This window comes from Podarcis muralis, chromosome 14 (genome assembly GCF_964188315.1).
Source record: "Podarcis muralis chromosome 14, rPodMur119.hap1.1, whole genome shotgun sequence".
Taxonomy (NCBI): domain Eukaryota; kingdom Metazoa; phylum Chordata; class Lepidosauria; order Squamata; family Lacertidae; genus Podarcis; species Podarcis muralis.
In genome coordinates, this window is record NC_135668.1 from 10,663,419 (window position 1) to 10,684,337 (window position 20,919).

At 42.4% G+C, this 20,919-nt stretch overlaps 1 protein-coding gene across 1 annotated transcript in view; it reads left to right on the forward strand.

The window, feature by feature from the left end:
• MYO5C (myosin VC) overlaps positions 1-20,919 on the forward strand; it is a 55,056-nt gene that overhangs the window by 29,684 nt on the left and 4,453 nt on the right. The window contains exons 21-37 of the mRNA XM_028706390.2: positions 678-824; positions 1,516-1,680; positions 2,995-3,088; positions 3,842-3,905; positions 5,844-6,024; positions 6,394-6,487; positions 6,950-7,013; positions 7,135-7,215; positions 8,201-8,381; positions 9,568-9,661; positions 10,703-10,766; positions 12,538-12,706; positions 14,480-14,567; positions 15,230-15,328; positions 16,498-16,652; positions 19,220-19,309; positions 19,799-19,949. Of these exons, the coding sequence (XP_028562223.2) occupies positions 678-824; positions 1,516-1,680; positions 2,995-3,088; positions 3,842-3,905; positions 5,844-6,024; positions 6,394-6,487; positions 6,950-7,013; positions 7,135-7,215; positions 8,201-8,381; positions 9,568-9,661; positions 10,703-10,766; positions 12,538-12,706; positions 14,480-14,567; positions 15,230-15,328; positions 16,498-16,652; positions 19,220-19,309; positions 19,799-19,949 (1,981 nt within the window). The remainder of the gene's footprint in view (positions 1-677; positions 825-1,515; positions 1,681-2,994; positions 3,089-3,841; positions 3,906-5,843; positions 6,025-6,393; positions 6,488-6,949; positions 7,014-7,134; positions 7,216-8,200; positions 8,382-9,567; positions 9,662-10,702; positions 10,767-12,537; positions 12,707-14,479; positions 14,568-15,229; positions 15,329-16,497; positions 16,653-19,219; positions 19,310-19,798; positions 19,950-20,919) is intronic.

Here is a 20,919-nt window from a genome sequence, read left to right on the forward strand (position 1 = left end):
CCTATAGGGCGAAAAATACGGTATAGAGCTTTTGTGAGAATTACTGAGATAATGTATGTCGAAGCACTTTGAACCATGTGGTTATATAGCAGCGCTATAAAAATTATGCACAGCCTTCTTTATGGGGTATGTGTGTGTGAATGAACTAGTAAGCCAGAGTTCTTCTACGGTGACACATGGTCTGTGCTTTTACACCACCATGTGCCATGTGAGAAGCAGGTGAGGAAGTAGCAGTGAGGAATTATAAGCTGCGTTTGGCCAGTAGGTTGTGGCATCTTCGTTGTTCACCGTACAGTGACTCCTTGAGGATTTCTGCCTGCGTACATTCTGGTTATACAGTGGTACCTTGGTAGTTGAACACCTTAGTTGTTTAACAAATTGGCTCCCGAAAGTCACAAACCCAGAAGTGAGTGTTCCAGTTTGCGAACGTTTTTTGGAAGCCGAACGTCTGATGCGGCTTCTGAAGCTCCTGCAGCCAATCAGAAGCCGTGCCTTGGTTTCCGAACCGTTTCGGGAGTTGAACGGACTCCCGGAATGGATTAAATTCGAGAACCAAGGTACGACTGTATCTGCTTGATGATACTTTGCTGAAGTCTTCAGTGCATATTTGTCAAGTGATAAGAAATTCCCTGAGCAATTGTTAAACTACTAGCTGTTCCCTCTAATTTCTTACAAAGATGGTTGAAGAACAGAAGGCTTTGGTCCTCCAAAAATATGCTCGAGCCTGGCTTGCTCGACGCAGATTCCAGAGCATTCGCCGTTTTGTATTGAACATCCAACTTTCATACAGGGTACAGCGGCTGCAGAAAAAACTAGAAGACCAGGTAATTAAAAGTGTTTATTAATTCTTTGTATTAATTTTATGTGCATTTTAGTCAAATAAAAAGTTTCATTACCTAAACTAATTGATGATTGATCCTGTGGGCAGGATATTTCATTCTTTTAATTTGGCCACCCCTATCCATTGTGGCCAACTTCTAATGCTCTGTTCTGGGATCCCCCTGCCATCAGAGGTTAGGCAGAGGGCAATGGGGCATGCGCAAGGCCTTTTAGGTAATAGTTCCCTGCCCTACAAAGATTCATATCTTCTGCCAATAATATTGCCATCTTAGTGTCTAATGAAAAGAGCTTTATTTGCCAGACCATTTGATTGCTGGTGTGTTGTTGTTGTTGTTTTGTTTTGTTTTGCTGCTTCTTTCTGTGTTAAGGACATTCCTGTCATTTTTTTTGGGGGTAAATCATTTGGATTTCAATTTTAAACGGGGCATGTTTATTTTACCAGTGGTAAATCAAAGCAACTACTCTAGGGCTGTATTCAATGTTGTCTGCCCTCTAGCATAAGAGCTGTCGTGCTCGAAGATTGCAGAGTTTAAAGGCTGAACAGCAAAGGAATCCCTTGTTTTCCATTGCACATCAATTTCTGCCAGCACAACACGTATACCGCTAAGTGACTTTGACTTAGCTCTATGTTTCTTACAACCCTGTAATACTTTGCTGATTTTATATTTATTTTAGAATAAGGAGAATAATGTTCTGTTGGAACGATTGACCACTCTAGCCTCCAATCACTCCAATGGTATAGAAACAATTCAGAAGCTTCAGCTGGATCTTGAAAAATTAGCTGCGCAAAAGAAAATGTCGGAAGAAAAAGAGAAGAAGCAAAGAGAAGACTACGAACAGGTTACTCTTTATGGGGCTTACAGTGGTTCTGTTTGCATGTAATGCTAAATCAGAGCTGCGGAACTTCCTGCCTGTGGGCCAAATCTGGTCCTCAAGCTTGTTTTCCCAAAGCATACCCACCTGCACCTAATGCCTTAAGTTCGCTATGGGGAACTTGATTGTGTAGCCAATCCCTACAGAAAGCAGTTTTTGCTGATGCTATGCTTGGTGCTTGGGAAGCACTGAGTGCAGGGTTTGCAAAGCACTTAGTGCAGCACTTCCTCAATGCCCAGCAGCAGCCAGCTGGTTGTCAGGTGTTTAGGAAGTCTTATGCAAAGTGCTTTGCATGCCCTGTGCTCAATGCTTCCCAAGCTCCAAGCATAGGGCTGGCAAAGAGGATGAACCACAAACTGTGCCAGCTTCAAATGGGCCACCTTCAACCAATTAGTTAATGAATGTTAAACAGCTGGTTTAACTAGAGTTTGTGGTCAGTCACAAGCTTTGATTCATTCCTAATACCATGCTGAGATTAAGGGAAAGTGGAACTAAATGCTGCTGAACTCCTTTCATCTGCGTGGGGGAAAGGGGGTAGGCAGAGTTTGAAAGTCTCGATTTGCTCAGGGTTGCTCCAGCTTGAATCATCGATTCAAAGAGTTGGAAGGGACCCTGAGGATCATCTGGTCCAACCCCTTGCAATGCAGGAGTACGCAGCTGTCCCATATGGGGATCGAACCTGAAACCTTGGTGTTATCAGCACCATGCTCGTGCATGTAGTTTAGTGTTACACGTGAGCTTCGCCAATAAAGTAGCATCTCAAGAATTACTGTGACAACAAGCGGGGCTGGGGTTGGGAATGATGATGTGCTTTGGAGTAATCATGCATTAACTGAAATCCGTGAGCGCTCTAAAGGATATAAAAGGTAAAGGGTAAAGGGACCCCTGACCATTAGGTCCAGTCGTGACCAACTCTGGGGTTGCGGCGCTCATCTTGCTTTATTGGCCGAGGGAGCCAGCGTGCAGCTTCCGGGTTATGTGGCCAGCATGACTAAGCCACTTCTGGCGAACCAGAGCAGCGCACAGAAATGCCATTTACCTTCCCGCCGGAGCGGTACCTATTTATCTACTTGCATTTTGACATGCTTTCAAACTGCTAGGTTGGCAGGAGCTGGGACTGAACAACGGGAGCTCACCCCATCACAGGGATTCGAACCATCAACCTTCTGATCGGCAAGTCCTAGGCTCTGTGGTTTAACCGACAGCGCCACCCGTGTCCCCTAAAGGATATAGTATGTGTTTTTTAACGCTTTTTCTCCCGCCATTACTTTTGCCTTGCAGAAGGTGTCAAAACTTGAAAACCGCAACTCAGAGCTGCAGGAGCAGAAGAAGCAACTAGAAAAGGAACTTAAAGAGAAGAATGAGGAAATGAAAGGTGAGGTGATTCAGATCACATCCATTAGTTACGCTAGCTTCATTGTGGCAAGCAGAAAAAGAACACTAAAATATTGCCCCTGAGGAAGGCATGCTATCACTTTTGTGTTTTCAGTTAAACTGGGTTCTGCTCCTTTTGGAACATTGCTTGTGCCTTAGATTTGTGGTGCTTCTTCCTAGCAACGAACCAGATGCACAAAGAGTGACTTTCCAATGATGAACAGAATGTGGCGAGAGGGAAGTAGTATTCGCTGTGCCCCCAAATAAACAGTGGTGCATTGACTCCTGCCCAACTAATTAATAATAGCTAGCCCTTTCAGACTTGGTCCGTGGTCACAATCCACCACAGAGTTCTCTTGAGCAAGCCTATTGAAAGGAATGGGAGCTGTACAATATAATTTCCAGATAGACTGTACCCCATGATATTATGCTACCATTTTAGGACTTTGTGCCAAAGTTGCTGGCAGATACACCAGTTAAGATCCTCAGGATCCGGATGTTTATTTCACTTATCATTTGCAATATGGTGCCTAACCTGAAAATTAAGTTTACAGTAAGCAGCATTTTGGCTTCTCAAACCTTGCATGACACCTGTCCTATCTTATGTTGATTTCTGTGCGAAATTATCCATTTACAGTTAAAAGTCTCTAAAAATTTGCTTATTAGTCTCTAACTTATGTGTGCGTTTGATGATTTCATGGTTTTATTTTGCATACATTTTTTTAAAAAACAAACAAACATTGTCTCTCTGCAGAGAAAATGGATGGCCTGACAACACAGCTCTTCGCCGACGTTCAAAAAGGAGAAAGGCAACGGATGTATGAAGCGTTAACTTGTGACTTTAAAGTGCCGTTTTATTATATTGTCTGATTTTGCTTGAACTGTAAATGAATTAAGTATTTATTTATTTATATACCCATATAATAAACAGATGGTTGTGTTCAGCTAAGTTCTAATCAGAGTTGGCCCACTGAAATTATCGGATCTAAGTTAACCCATTAATTTCAGTGGATTTGCTCTTGAGCCTGACAAGGGATATAACCCAAAGAATCTAGATGACTTGGATCCTAATGGAAGCTTGTGCAAGGTGTTTTCCTATGCTCTAGGTTCCTGGAAAAGTATTTCCAAAAGAGCCAGGGGCTCCCCTAACTAGGGCAGAATGGGGTGTTGCTGGCAGAGGGTTGAATCACCAATAATAATAATAATAATTTTATTATTTATACCCTGCCCATCTGGCTGGGTTTCCCCAGCCACTCTGGGCAGCGCCCAACAGAATATTAAAAACATGATAAAATATCAAGCATTAAGAACTTCCTTAAACAGGGCTGCCTTCAGATGTCTTCCAAAAGTCAGATAGTTGTTTATTTCCTTGACATGGAAGGGCATTCCACAGGGTGGGCGCCACCACCGAGAAGGTCCTCTGCCTGGTTCCCTGTAACCTCACTTCTTGCAGTGAGGGAATTACCACCAGAAGGCCCTCGGAGCTGGACCTCAGTGTCTGGGCTGGACGATGGGGGTGGAGACGCTCCTTCACATATATTGGGCGGAGGCTGTTTAGGGCTTTAAAAGGTCAGCACCAACACTTTGAATTGTGCTCGGAAACGTACTGAGAGCCATTGTAGGTCTTTCAGGACTGGTGTTACATGGTCTCGGTGGGCACTCCCAGTCACCAGTCTTGCTGCCGCATTCTGGATCAGTTGTAGTTTCTGGGTCACCTTCAAAGGTAGCCCCACGTAGAGTGCATTGCAGTAGTCCAAGCGGGAGATAACCAGAGCATGCACCACTCTGGCAAGACAGTCTGTGGGCAGGTAGGGTCTCAGCCTGCATACCAGATGGAGCTGATAAACAGCTGCCCTGGACACAGAATTGACCTGTGCCTTCATGGACAGCTGTGAGTCCAAAATGACTCCCACGCTGCGCACCTGGTCCTTCAGGGGCACAGTTACCCCATTCAGGACCAGGGAGTCCTCCACACCTGCCCGCCGCCTGTCCCCCCCCAAAATAGTACCAAAAACAGTTTCATAATCAGGAAGTGGCTTCTTAATTGAGCTCTGTTCATAGAGGATAAAGGTAAAGGGACCCCTGACCATTAGGGCCAGTCGCGGACGACTCTGGGGTTGCGGCGCTCATCTCGCTCTATAGGCCGAGGGAGCCGGCGTTTGTCCGCAGACAGCTTCTGGGTCATGTGGCCAGCATGACTAAGCCGCTTCTGGCAAAACCAGAGCAGTGCACGGAAACACCGTTTACCTTCCCGCCGGAGCGGTACCTATTTATCTACTTGCAGTTTGACGTGCTTTCAAACTGCTAGGTGGGCAGGAGCAGGGACCGAGCAATGGGAGCTCACCCCAACGCGAGGATTTGAACCGCCGACCTTCTGATCGGCAAGTCCTAGGCTCTGTGGTTTAACCCACAGCGCCACGCGTATCCAACTCATAGAGGGTACATCTACCTAATTTTGGAAGCTTCCATTCACTAGCTGCATTGCATCCCATGGTGTTCAGGAAGGGTTCCCGTGTTATTCAATAGGCTATTTGGGAGGCAGGGGAATTGGGAAAGTTTATGGCTAGGCTGTGTATATGTGTATGCACCTCTCTCTGTATGCCATGTCTCTGTGTATTTGATTGCATATAGTGTAATAACTTCTATTTATAAATATCTGTTGTTTTTTATTAAATATCATAGCAATTTGTTTGTACTTAGAGATATGTGAAGAAAAACAGAGCTGTGGCCTTTTCTGTTGTTGTTAATCTTTGCAGGATGCTTGAGAAGAACTTCCAGAACCAGAAACAAGACTATGAAGAAAAGATGGACTCACTCAAGGCAGAAATAAAGTTTCTCAAAGATGAAAATGATCAGCTGCAAAAGAAAGTCAGGGAAAAACAGCAGATTGAAGATGGCTTAAAAATGGAAGTAGAAGAACTTTCAAACCAAGCAAAGGTATAGTAACAGACCAGAATTAATTGATCACATGTGTTTGGGGAGGGGGGGGGGTTCTTTCCTACATAAGAATGACATTTTTGCTGAGCTAAGCTATGGTTTGGCTTATGGTTGTATCCGAACATGGGCTCTTGGTTTGTTTTGCTCCAGACAAACCACAAGCTGTAGTCAATATCGTTCTTGGCTTATCTATCATTTTTCTTGTGAATGCATTCTGGTTTATCTCTTAGCCGTGATTTGACTGTGCAAACTGGGTCATAGATGTCAATTAGGCATGCTTTAGACTGCAGCCTTGTCTTCATCTCGTTTCTGTCATTTGCTTTGCCCCATTGAATTGTGCTTCATTTTTTAAATGTTTAATGAACTTAGGCAATCCCTGAACTGCATAAAGAAATTGAACTGATTCAGTCTCAAAAACTGGATGTGGAGAAGCAACTACAGTGCCAAAAGCGTGAAATGAGAGGTAATTCTGTAAATATTTCTCATTCAAGTGGGTAAAATATATGGGAGATCCATGGGCCTGATTCATGCATTCTTCCACTTATTCAAGTTAAGACACTGGCTGTTCCATAATATGAAGCAGGCTTAGAGACTCTCCCCTCTCCTTTGTTACCTTTAAAGGGAGATCTAGCTTTAAATCCTTATTTTCTTTGGTGAAAACTGATACTTTTCAATGCTGTTTTCGGCGTCTCTTTGAGAGGGGGAAACAAGCTGAGTCCTTTTGTGGTACCTGTCATCTTTTTGACACCGATCATGTCTTGAGTGGCTGCCAGGCCATCAGAACAGAGTTAGTTTGGTTCTGCATCAGTTTAAACTTACTGATGCTGCATAATGAGTTCTTGCAGTGAAACAGTAAATAAAGTCAATACAACCTTTCTGCTAAAGTGGAATTTCAGTGTTCACTTTACATTTTATTTTTTCCTAGACAAGTTGTCAGACATTACAATGCAACTCCGTGAGAGCTATGACTTCACAGATGTAAGGAGCAGGTACGGATATAGTCTACATAGACCCTTTTTAAAGTGCAGTTTTGAAATTTATTTTCCTAAATCACATGTTTGCCCGAGATTAGTCCTCCCATTTTTGTTTCCTCTTCTTGTTTTGTAACAGATTGTCTACTGAAGATTTGGAACACCTAAATGAAGATGGGGAACTTTGGTTTGCTTATGAAGGCCTGAAAAAGGCCACAAGGTTAGCTTTATTACCTGTTGTTTGCAAATGGTTTTGATTTGAAGGTGCCCCCAGTCCAAAAAAACATGTTCAGTCTGTATTCTTGCACTATTAAATCATCTGGTACCCAGGTGAGGACAGCTTTCCGGGTCATGTGGCCAGCATGACTAAACTGCTTCTGGCTCAATGGGACACCGTGATGGAAACTAGAGCACACAGAAACACCATTTACCTTCCCACCACAGCGGTATCTATTTATCTACTTGCACTGGTGTGCTTTTGAACTGCTAGGTTGGCAGGAGCTGGGACAGAGCAATGGAAGCTCACCCCGTCACGGGGATTTGAACTACTGACTTTCTGATTGGCAAGCCCAAGAGGTTCAGTGCCACAGCGCCACCCATGTCCCTGCTGTTCATGCAATGGTGTTCTGATAGGGGAAAAGGCTACTGCCTTGGCTGGAAAAAAATTACAGAATTTATTGTAGTCTTGTTTTGTGGTACATGACTTTTATTTATCACCGAAAGGACTTAGTTTGAAACATTTCATTTCAACAGTTCACATGTAAAAAGACTGGATTCACTGTTTTATCTCACCTTCCCACTTTTTAAAATAGTATATATTCAGCCTGCATACATTAGGGGTTTGGTGCAATGGTCTTGTCTTAAACCCTTTCCAACACACTGACCGTTGAGGAAAATTTTTAAAAGGGGGAAAAAGAAAAGGGGTCATTTCATATGGATTGAGAAACCACCAGAATCATACGTAATGCAGCTTTAGAGAATGTAATTTAAATTTCAGCATTTTAAGCCAGATCAACTTTTTTCTAGTAGTATAGAATTCTAAACTTTTTTGGTAGTATGGTTGCTGGTGTTCCTTCTGTCTACGTGAATTGCAGTGAAAGTTCTTTGTTTTTTTACGTTACATGGTTCTTGGTCTTAAAAGGATCTTGTGTCAAGGATCTTGTACTGTTTATTTTACTGTTTATGTGTTTCCCTTCTCTCAACAGAGTATTGGAAAGCCATTTCCAGTCACAGAAAGAGAACTATGAAAGGGAGATAGACGGCCTCAATTCTAAAACTGAACATCTTAGTCAAGAAATAAACCATTTGCAGAAACTGTTCAGGGAGGAAAATGACCTCAATGACAGTATCCGGCTCCAAGTTACCCGACTAACCTCGGAAAATATGGTGAGGACTGAGTATTATTGAACTTAAAAACATATTGTGGTAGCAAGCTTTTGAATATAAACACGGATCCTGTTTAGCAAAAGCAGCTACTGCGGAACATAATTATGAAGAATTCATCCTCAATGGAGTTACAAATTACACATATGAAGAGAATTGTAGAGTTGGAAGGGACCCTGAAGATCATCTAGTCCAACCCCCTGCAATGCAGGAATATTCAGCTGTCCCATATGGGGATCGAACCTGCAACCTTGGCATTATCAGCACGAGGCTCTAACCAACTGAGCTATCCAGGCATTTGCAGCCTGGGACCAGAGAAGAAAATAAATACTCAAAAAACTCTTCAAAAAAATTAAGCCAAATGTGACTCTCTATTTGATTTTAGTCTTATCACCTTTTATTTCCTTTTGGGTCCAAGTAATTCAAACAATCCTATTTATTTGTCCAACAGGGAAGTTCCTGGACACACAATGAGCAACTAATAAGCTATAGTCCTGTCTCAGAAGTTCTGTTTGACCTGACACACACATATTACAGAGGAGATAAGCAATAGAAGTCATGCTGTCTTATGTCTGAATGAGGGCATAGGTAGGTGCTTGTATGTGTAGCCTCATAGGAGGCTGATCAACAACAGACGAGGAGGAAAAGAAAAGACCCATAGAGCCATTGGCCCAGGCTGGGAGGGAAAGGATTGTTCGAGCTTCATAGGATCCCTTTGATAGTCAGTGTGAGTCTCTTAATCTCAGGGTTGTGCATTTGTTTGGCAAGAGATTCCTGCATTGCAGCCGGTTGAACTAGATAACCCTTGTAGTCCCTTCCAGCTCTTAGAATTCTGTGATTCTATGAAAAGACCGTAACAGGTATTTGAATCTAGAAGAGATCAAAATCTAGGTTTGTGCAGGCCTTGCAGTAAAAGCAGCAGCTTCTAAGGACATCTGTTGATTGCTCAGAAAATTTGTCAATGACCTAAGAAGTATTCCTAGTATTTGAAGTTGCAGTCAGCCAATTAAAACACAGGCATGAGGATCTTCCTCGTATAGGATATTGCAGTTCTCCCAGTCAGATGAGTTCTGGAGTAAATGGGAAGGAATATTCCTTGCTAATGCTTATAGAATTCCACAGTTCTGACATACAACATTGATGCAAGATGTGAGTAGCTTCCCTTTAATATTTCCCCCTTTCTCTGAAGATGATCCCAGATCTTAAGCAGCAGATTGCTGAGCTTCAGAAGCAGAAGACGGATCTTGAAAACCGTCTTCAAGAAGAAACTGCAAAGAATAAAGGTAATTTTTCAACTAGGAGTCATTCCGTTTTCAATTTGATAAAGATAGCAACAGGATATTTTTCCCCCTTTATGGTATATAGTGCAGCTCACTATAATTACTTATCTCTATAGCGAATTCATTAAGTACGTAGATCATATGTTCAGGTAGGTAGCCGTATTGGTCTGACGCAGTAGAAATATATATAAAAAATTAAAAATTGTCCAGTAGCACCTTAGAGACCAACTAGGTTTGTTCTTGGTATGAGTTTACGTAATCAGTTACGGAGGTCCGTTCATAAGTTGATCCGGGTCACTGGTGGAAGCGCCTTTGTGCACAGGTGCATTTGGCGGCAGCGCACTTCTGCGCATGTGCAAGCGGTGGCTGCTTCTGCGTGTGCGCAAATGGCAGAAGCCGCTTTTGCGCAAATTGTTACAAACCCGGTATTTACTTCCGGGTTTGCCGCGGTCGCAACTTGGATCGGGCCCAAGTAGAGGCAGCCATAAATAGAGGTTCTACTGTATCAGAATTGTATGCTGGAATATTCCAGAACTCTTAAATGCATTATGGCTTTTGGGGGGGGGGCTGCTGTTGAAATGGCCAAAGAATCATAAGACATAAGTATTCATTATGGTTTTTTTTAATTCTGTAAGTTTTTAAAGTTTAATTATTTTATCATTAATTATATTTCCTTTTTCTGAGGTGTTTTGTATTGTTTATTATAACTCTTGCAGTGCCGTTCATACTATTTATTTCATATATTTAATGGAAATTTGTGGAAATGGTTGTGGCTTCCGTCTAATTTTAAGAATGTTTTACAATCTAGCTTTCACTTTTAGCATTGCTTCACCGGCTGATTTCTGTCTGATATGTTTTGTTGGGATCATGTTTTCTCTGTCCCTAAATAGGGGAAACTCTATTATAAAACTGGACTTTTAGATAGATTGTGTATTTTATAGTGCAACTTTGTATATGAGAACATGGATAATCTTGCTGTAGTAAAGCCTATAAATCCCAGTGTAGGTTGGTTTAGTAAAATTATGTTTATTGTTATTATTAAAGAGAAAATGGAAGAAAGGGCAGATCTGCTGCGTCATAACCAGGAAAAAGAAGGAACACAAATAAGGTAATCATAAAAAGCCTCTGAAAAATGTTGGGCATAGTTTATTTGAGTATTTAATTTCACAGAAAAGGAAGTAACGCTCCAAAATAAATATATTGGTTTTTAATAAGAAACTGAAAATGCTACATTTGCGAAAAGATTGCCAGCCTTTGAAACAGCCCATATAGCTGCCCCCTTAACTGCCCTTTGATTTGCAGCAGTTAGAAAAGTGATCCCGAGCATGTTTAGTTCCATGCCATGAAAACCTTCACTTGCCAATTTCTACGGAGGAGTCCCCTTTTAAAGGGAGACGGGCAGGCCAAACGGGTTTAATTTCTGACCCGTCGGCAGTTCTAGCTTCAAGGTAGGCTGAAGACAAAGTGCAGATGAGCTTCAAATGAACGGAAAGTCGGACTTGTGAGCCATTCTCAAGTTAGCACATGAGAACATCCACTTTGTGGGTTGTGCCACCTGGTTGCCTGCACCCACATTCAATATAAAATGCCTCAGTGGAAAACTCATTTGGCAGAAGAGTCCAACAGCACATGCTTTCATCCTAGGTGATCCACCTGCTCAACTCATCCACCCTCACTTAGCTTAATATGGATGACTGAGATGCAAACCCGAGAATGGAACATGGATTCATTTACTGTGCCTTCTAGGTTATCATCCTGAGCCACAAATGACCTCGCCCTTCCTACAATACAGGGCTGTCTATGATCATTGAGGCTAACGTCTCCACCCCCATCGTTCTGCCCGGACACTGAGGTCCAGCTCCGAGGGCCTTCTGGCGGTTCCCTCACTGCAAGAAGCCAAGTTACAGGGAACCAGGCAGAGGGCCTTCTTGGTAGTGGCGCCCTCCCTGTGGAACACCCTCCCACCAGACGTCAAAGAGAACAACAACTACCAGACTTTTAGAAGACATCTGAAGGCAGCCCTTTTTAGGGAAGCTTTTAATGTTTGATGTATCACAGTATTTTAATACAGTGGTGCCTTGCAAGACGAAATTAATTCGTTCCGCGAGTTTTGTCGTCTTGCGATTTTTTTCGTCTTGCGAAGCACAGTGTTGGGAAAGTTTTGGAAAAGCTTCAAAAATCACCAAAGTCTTTAAAAACCTCAAAAAAGGCTACCACACCGCGTTCTATGAGTTGCTCCTCGAAGTCAAGTCGCAACTGTATTAACGGTGTTAAGAAAAAGGAAAGAAACTTGCAAGACGTTTCCGTCTTGCGAAGCAAGCCCATAGGGAAAATCGTCTTGCAAAGCAGCTCAAAAAACAAAAAAACCCTTTCGTCTAGCAAGTTTTTTGTCTTGCAAGGCATTCATCTTGCGAGGTACCACTGTATTCTTTTGGAAGCCGCCCAGAGTGGCTGGGGAAACCCAGCCAGATGGGCGGGGTATAAATAATAAATTATTATTATTATTATTATTATTATTATTATTATTATTATTATTATTATGTAACCTCACACAACTGCTCCCTTCCTCCTCTCAGGGGACTGAGATGCGTGGCCTCTGGTCTGCCATTCACTCCTAGGTTTTTGTAGCTGTTGTCTTCATGCAAACTCTGTTTCCGATTGTGCATGGTCATGAATGGAAAACTGAGGTGGAAAGCAGAGGAGGGAAGGAAAGTTAAGTCGCACACAAGTTAAGTCCAAGAGCAGAGCTCACAACGTGGTTGGCTCAGCCTTCTAACCTGAAACTGCCCATTCATGATAAGTGAACCAGTGTTCCATTTTGTAGCAGCTCTTTGTTTTATGCACAGGGAAAGAATTAATACATTTTAATGCCTTTTTAGAGTATTGCACGTTCAAAATGAAATACGCACGAAGGAAAAAGAAAGGCTGATAGCCACATCTGACGAGCTTCAGGACATAAATGATCATATGGAGAAGCGACACGAAGGAGAGGATGAAACCAAGTACAAAATGTGGCAAGATATGGCATATCTTACTACAGAAAATACGGTGAGGAAGGAAAATGCTCCTGGTAATGGATTATTTTAAGCCTATGCATGCTTACTTTGAAGTAAGTCCCACTCAATTCAATGGAACTTACTCTCAAGTAAGTGTGATTGGGATCATAGCCTTATTGCCTTAAAATCACAAAGAGTTTCAACCCTTTGTGATATGTTGTACAAAGGGGGGGAAACCAATTTGAGATTCTATATTAAAATGATTTTTAAAAGTGGGATGAGAACATGCGTCACTTGGCTCTTTTTCATAGTTTTTCACGAAGGTGGCTAGTTGGGATGCCAACTATATGTTGAGCTCATTCCAAAGCTCTCTTTCTTCTGCAACTCTTCTGCAACAAAGACACCTTGCATAGGAAAAGAGTTGAGTGAGCCTACAGATTGGGAACTGCAGTTCAGTGTTGATTCTTCCCCTAACAAATTTAAATGTTAAAACATTTTTAAAAATAATTTTATAAGTTACGCGAGGCTAAGACATTCAGGTTCTGCAAAGGCAAGCAAGGCAACAATAGCCTGGTCATGATGGCTGCGTATATCTCTAATATTTTGGGCTTGCCGATTGGAAGGTCGGCGGTTCAAATCCCCGCGATGGGGTGAGCTCCCGTTGCTCTGTCCCAGCTCCTGCCAACCTAGCAGCTCGAAAGCAGTGCAAGTAGATAGATAGGTACCGCTGCGGCGGGAAGGTAAACAGCATTTCCGTACTCTCTGGTTTCCGTCATGGTGTCCCGTTGCACCAGAAGCAGTTTAGTCCTGCTGGCCACATGACCCAGAAAGCTGTCTGTGGACAAACGCTGGCTCCCTTGGCCTGAAAGCGACATGAGCGCCGCAACCCCATAGTCACCTTTGACTGGACTTAACCGTCCAGGGGTCCTTTACCTTTTTTTTTTAACCTGCTGGGGATGATGAGCTGGAGAGTGCTATTGTGCTCATGTTCTCATGGGCTTGTCATGAGCATCTGGTTAGTCACTGTGAATACAGAATGCTAGACAAGACAGGCCTTTGATCTGATCCAGTTGGGCTTTCCTTATGTTCTTCTCGTGTTTTTAACAAACAAGGCAAGGTCCAGGTTCCATGTAAAGCAGAGATAAGGCAAATCCAGCACTGTGGAGACATCTGGGGTCAGTCCTGATGTTTCTTCTGAATAGGACTTAGGTAATTGCGCTGTGGGTAAAACCTCAGTGCCTAGGACTTGCCGATCGTATGGTCGGCGGTTTGAATCCCCGCAGCGGGGAGAGCTCCCGCCGTTCGGTCCCAGCTCCTGCCCACCTAGCAGTTTGAAAGCACCCCTAAGTGCAAGTAGATAAATAGGTACCGCTTTATAGCGGGAAGGTAACGGCGTTTCCGTGCGCTGCGCTGGTGCTGGCTCGTCAGAGCAGCTTCGTCACGCTGGCCACGTGACCCGGATGTGTCTACGGACAGCGCTGGCTCCCGGCCTCTTAAGCGAGATGAGCACGCAACCCCAGAGTCGGTCACAACTGGCCCGTACGGGCAGGGGTACCTTTACCTTTACCTTAATTGGGAGCCAATGATTTATAGCATTGCTCAGAATCTAATTTTTTTGTTTCTCCAGTGTAAGTAACAATGCCATTTTCCTATCATGTGTATTATCGGCCAGTAATACACCTGAATTTTGTCCGGCATAGAATCATAGAATTGTAGATTTGGAAGGGACCCTAAGTAAAACCCCTTGCAATGCAGGAATACGCAGCTGTCCCAAATGCATTTTTTAAAGCAGATCATTCTTTCTCAACTTTATTGGACACTGTAGGATCTAGAAGAGGAGATGGATAAGAAGGACAGAATAATAAAGAAACTTGAGGATCAGATCAAGACCCTTAGAAAGTCTATAGAAACAGGTGAGGGCATTAAATATATTCTTTAAAACTGTTTGAATGCGTGCTTCTTTGGAAACCACATGGAAGATGAGACCGACATTATGGTAATAATTATGAGAGTTCATAGGATCAAATTCATCGTGCAGTGCTGCCTGTTCACTGAAATCCTGCTGCAAAAGACTGACATAGAATACTAGAAGCATGGGGCTAAGACATTGGTGGCTAACTTTTGCGGGGGTAGGTTTATCTTTGGTGAATGGGGGTGGGGACACAGCTTTTGTGGGTGTGGCCAAAAGTGGGTACCTTTCTCTCCCTCCCTCCCTCCCTCCCTCCCTCCCTCCCTCCCTCCCTCCCTCCCTCCCTCCTTACCTCTCTCTCCCTCCCCCCCCCCCCACATACACCCCCCTCCCAAGTCATCAAATGATTGATATGAAGACTGATGCACTGACCCAAACCAACATGTTTATGTGCGATCCTAGTTGGTAGTGGTGGTTGATTTTTATTTTGTATTTTTTAATAACTCTGTTCCAAAGCTTAACAGGCCATGACTGCTGCGGAGAACCTGTTCATTTGTATTAAATAATTTGTCTCACACTGTGATTTGTGACATGGATCGTTCTTTCCAACCTTCTAATGCCAATGTAGTATTTTTCTGAAAGTAAATATATATTAATGTTCAACAGCCCATGAAGAACCCATGTTGTCCATGCCAAAAGAATACATTGGAATGTTGCAGTACAGAAAGGAAGACGAAGGAAAAATTGTTCAGAACCTGATCCTTGGTACTTCCATAACACTTTCAATTTCACCTAAGTATACTCATAAGCAGTGCCAAATAGTTGTTGCTGGAAGTTTTGGAGTTGTGGCCAGTATTCGTGTTTTTTCTCCTTCCTATCTTATCTGTTTTCCTAAAAGCTCTATGATGCTTCTGTTTTAGAACAGCTGTGGGGGGAAATGTGTGTGACATATTTGTGCTTTCTGTAACTTTCCTAAACTCTTCACTCTTGAGGCTAAATACTTGGAAGACTCCAGGGTCATGAGTTTGTTTTTTTCTTCTCAGATCTACCATTACTGTAAGTCACTATCTCTGAAATACATCTTGAAGTTAAAACTGGTGTCACCTCTGCTGAAATCTTTCCCTCTCACTGTGTTTTCACCATTTCTGACTCAAATGGCCTTCACAAACCAGGCCCAAATATACCAGGTCTGTGTTTAATATATTCTTCTCTGCCTTTCTAGGAACTCTGTAACTACTGTGTCCCATCCACAATTTCCTCCTCATCTCTCTATTCTATTGTTTTCCCAGACATTCATAAGGTCACAGAATGTCCTCTGCATGTTTCCCTCCTATTTTTTCTTGGGAAGTTTGGGTTTCATTTATACCTGAGCAAACAACTGCAATGTTTTGCTTCTTTGCAATTCACTTCCCATTCATTTTCGATCTGTAAATCTCCCCAGTAATCCACGTTAATATTTTGGGTTTATATGAGCTTTCACTAACACAATTACTCACCTTGAAGAGTCTATTATTTTCACTAAAGCTTTTTTGTGATATGTTTTCAGGCAAGCTAAATACATAGCTGCTTTAAGACAACTTTGCTATGCGTTGAAGGACTTGTGCATTGCTAATATCTGTGGCTACTCATTCAGCCCTAGCCAGTTTCTCTGTGGTTTTTATAGTGTGATTATCCAAAGTAAGTTGTTATCAAGAGACATAAATTGCAAAATGAAAGCAAGTAGCTTGTGCTAATTTTCTTATTTCTCAGTCCTTTGTGCATATTTTTTAATTGTAGAGATCCGAAATAATACGATTCAGGAACAGGATGAGATTTTGGGGGGAAGAAATGCATTTGGTTACAATTTCATTTCTTTTAAAAAGAATGGCTAACCTATAGAACTTATTTAGTGCTCACTAAATAATCAACACCATTTGATTCTTGGTTTCATGCAGAACTGAAGCCCCGTGGAGTGGTGGTAAATATGATACCAGGACTTCCAGCTCACATCCTCTTCATGTGTGTGAGATATGCAGATTATCTGAACGATGACGGCATGCTGAAATCCTTCATGAATATGTCAATCAATAGTATCAAACAAGTAATTAAGGTAGGAACATTTTGCATGCAGTCTGCTTTCTTTCTGTACAGTTGGCATAGCCCAACAGAATGTTTTGCAGCTATAGGTTGACTAACGGAACGATTCCCATGCCATGACTGCTTACCAGAGAAATTGTGCTATTCAAATTGGTCATTCACTCTTCCTTCTTGCTTGCAGATCATTCCATTAAGTAGAACTCAATAAATATCTACCTGCAAATTACATAGTGCCATATCGTGTCACAAATATAAAGTATATGATTGAAAGGAGTCATTTCATGGCTGCAAAACGTTATGTCATAGCTGTCTTTATTGCCGCCTGGTGTAGATTTTAAGCCTAGATTTACAGGACTAGTGCATTCAGAGCTTTGATTATGGTATCATGAAGGTCACATGAAACAAAAATAGCTGAGCATGTTTCATAGCTGAATCTATTCAGGGTCAGCTACTTATGCAGGTTACGTATGCATAGTCAGCTGAGTTCCTGTGATTTCCTGATTTGGTTCTTTCATGCTTATTACGTCAGTTTGTGCCATAAGTCCTTTCACCTTAAGTCTTGCATCTCTCCTATAAAGTTGCACACATTGTGACTTCCCTGCTGGAATAAACTTTACTTTCATTTGCAGTCGCAGTGCCTGCTCTGGTTTTGCCAGAAGCGGCTTGGTCATGCTGGCCACATGACCTGGAAAAACTGTCTGCGGATAAACGTTGGCTCCCTCGGCCAGTAAAGCGAGATGAGCGCTGCAACCCCAGAGTCTTTCACTGGACTTAACTGCCAGGGGTCCTTTACCTTTTTTTAAGGCACAAGCTGTTTATATAATAATATAATAATAATAATAATAATAATAATAATAATAATAATAATAATAATAATAAAACTTATTTATAGCCCGCCCATCTGGCTGAGTTTCCCCAGCCACTCTGGGCGGCTTCCAGTCAAGTGTTAAAAACAATACAGCATTAAATATTAAAAACTTCCCTAAACAGGGCTGCCTTCAGATGTCTTTTAAAAAGACGATAGCTGCTTATTTCCTTCACATCTGAAGGGAGGGCGTTCCACAGGGCGGGCGCCACTACCGAGAAGGCCCTCTGTCTGGTTCCCTGTAACCTCACTTCTCGCAATGAGGGAACCGCCAGAAGGCCCTTGGAGCTGGATCTCAGTGTCCAGGCTGAACGATGGGGGTGGAGACGCTCCTTCAGGTATACAGGACCTGAATTTTATATTGAGTTTATATATTTTATATAATTTTATACTGAGTTTATATTGGCACAAGCTGTTTTACCTTTTTTTAAGGCACAAGCTGTTTAAATTGTAACTGGATTTAAGGTGTTTAATTAGCATTTAGTAGTAGACCTACTGCTGAGTATCAGTAATTGCATGTGTAAAAGTTAATTAAGTTATGCAGAATTTTGAAGTTGTGTATTAGGACGGTAATCCCAGGCAAATCAATGGAAAAGGCTGATTTCCTTGTGAAGTGGCCATCTGGGGTTGGGATAAGCCATTAGGAGTTCAAAGGGGGGCTAGGTGTGAAGACTAAACTTTCAAGTAATTTCCTCGAGGTAATGAGTCATTTCGCATATCAAAGGAGGGATCTTCCTCTGGGTACAAAAGACCAGAGCTTCGGTTAGGGGGGGATCTTTTAGAGTTGGGGCTGCTGTGATGTAGGGTTACCAGACGCCCCGGTTCCCGGGGACAGTCCCCGGATTTGCAAATCTGTCCCCGGACAAATTCCATGCCCAGAATGTCCCCAGATTTGCAAATCTGTCCCCGGGAAACATGGCAGCGGCAGCCTTAGCAGCCCAGAGCCAGGCTGTTAGTGCAGTTGGCTCTGGCTGGTTTCAGGGGCTGCTCACTGCTGTGACGCCTGGCATTTTTCCTGCACCACGGCAGCAAGCAGCTCCTGAAGCCAGCCAGAGCCAACTGCACTACCAGGCTGGCCCCTCCTGGGCAAAGGCTGCCCGCATGTGACTCCCAAGCCTCCCCTGATCTGTCAAAACGAAGGGGGAAGGAGATCGGGGAAGGCTCGGGAGTCACGGGTGTGCGGTGCGCCGTTGCCCAGTTTAAAAAAAAACTCTGTGCATTTATGTTTCACAGGGTGCGAAAGAAGGGTTTTCATCTTTATACAATATGCATGTGTTCTTGGGCCCAGGGTCTTTTGCCTCACCATCCCCACTACTGACTCCCTGTTGCTACTCAGCTTCAAAAAAATTCCCTGGATTCATTGAAAAAAATCTGGTAACCATAATGTAACCAGGAAGCTTTGGGGTTAGGGTAAGCTGAATGGGCCCTGCAGAGCCAGAGATAGCTTGCAGAGAAAGGGATGCTGCAGAGACAGAGCAGCATATGATGCTCTCAATATGAAATAGGCTGGTGCCTTTGGGGTGCTGCTGCTATGACCCCCTCCATAAGTAGACTCAGACTGTCTATGTATGTAAATAAACCAGATATGCAATAAAGAGACTAACCTCCATTGTGCACAATTTTCTGAATTCTCATGCAACTGCTTGCAAAGATTGAAGTAGTGTGGGTAAATATATGAAATATAAATTAAGCAAACACATTGTCTTAATGTTTAGGAACACGTTGAAGACTTTGAGATGTTGTCCTTCTGGCTTTCAAACACATGCCATTTTCTTAACTGTCTGAAACAGTACAGTGGAGAAGAGGTAAGAATAATTTCACGCTCCCTATAAAATAGTTGGACATCACAATACAGTTCATGTTTAAAAAAAAAAAATTGGCAAGTATCACCTATTGGAACCAACTTTCACCTGAAGACCTAGAAACCACATCCTTGTAGTCCATAGCCTTGTGAATCCATACCTGAAAGGTTTGGGCCTGGCCTGAGATAGCGCTTGTGTCCTGCACATTGTGAACATGCCCTTTCTCTTGTCAAGATCCACCATGGGTTGGACACCAGGTCTTGAAATTAAGAGTTATTCTTTGCAAAACAAAGCTGCTGTCTTCCATTAAAATTACTTCTAGCATTAGGTAAAAATGTTTGCATGTTTACTTATTAACAGAGTGCATGAATAGCCTTTTGCTCTTCCGAATATATGTTTGCTTTTGTACTACTCTACTTAATATGCAGAAGTATAAAACCTGTATTATACTTATGGTCTTAAATGGCACATGTTTATACATCTGATTTTCAGGAATTTATGAAGCACAATACTCCACAACAAAATAAGAACAATCTGAAGCACTTTGACCTGTTGGAATACAGGCAGGTTCTTAGTGATCTAGCCATTCGCATTTATCATCAGTTTATCATTGTAATGGAGAACAATATTCAGCCAATGATAGGTAAGAAATAAATGCTGATAGCAGCACACATTCTAAGCTATTTCTAAACCTTGTGCGTGGCTAAAAAGATATAGGAATGAATTATTAGTATTTTCTTGTTTCTTTATGCATGTCTGAAAAGTCTATTTACATGTATTCGTGGCTGAATGTACATTTCCCTGGGAGTAAGACCCACTGAACAGAGTGAGACTTCTGAATAGAGGTGCATAGGTTTCATCAAGGCTAAAAACTAGCTGATTCCTCCAGTCCTATCAGTTGAACCACTGTGATATCGAATTTTCAGGCACTCTCTAGCTGGGCTGCTGGGGAAAATATTCAGCAATCAAATGATGCAAAAGCTGCAACTTGTTTTAAAGAGAAACCATGAACGCTGTTGTCAAGATTCAAGAAACCATCAAAGGCTTGGAACATACTCATGCTAATATCTGTTTAAGTGATAATCAGATTCTGTGCACGGATTTGTTTTTTCTTTCTATTTTAATTGCTTAAATACGAATAAGAGTGTGGTGCAATGGGTCAGTGCATCCAACTGTTATAACCAGAAGATTGGTAGTGTGAGCCCAACCAATGATGGCTATGGCAGGATTCCTGCATTGCCTGGATTGGACTAGATGACCCTCGTGGTCTCAACTCTACAGTTCTATGATTCTATGAATATATATTACACAGATGTTTAAGAATATGGACTTTGGATACATATATATAGAGAGAGAGCGCACAATATTTTTGTTTTGTAAAGTAAAGTATATAAATAAAGTATTGCTACAAATACAGTGGTACCTCAGGTTACATACGCTACAGGTTACATACGCTTCAGGTTACATATGCTTCAAGTTACAGACTCTGCTAACCCAGAAATAGTACCTCGGGTTAAGAACTTGGCTTCAGGATGAGAACAGAAATCATGCGGTGGCGGCGCAGCAGCAGCAGCAGGAGGCCCCATTAGCTAAAGTGGTGCTTCAGGTTAAGA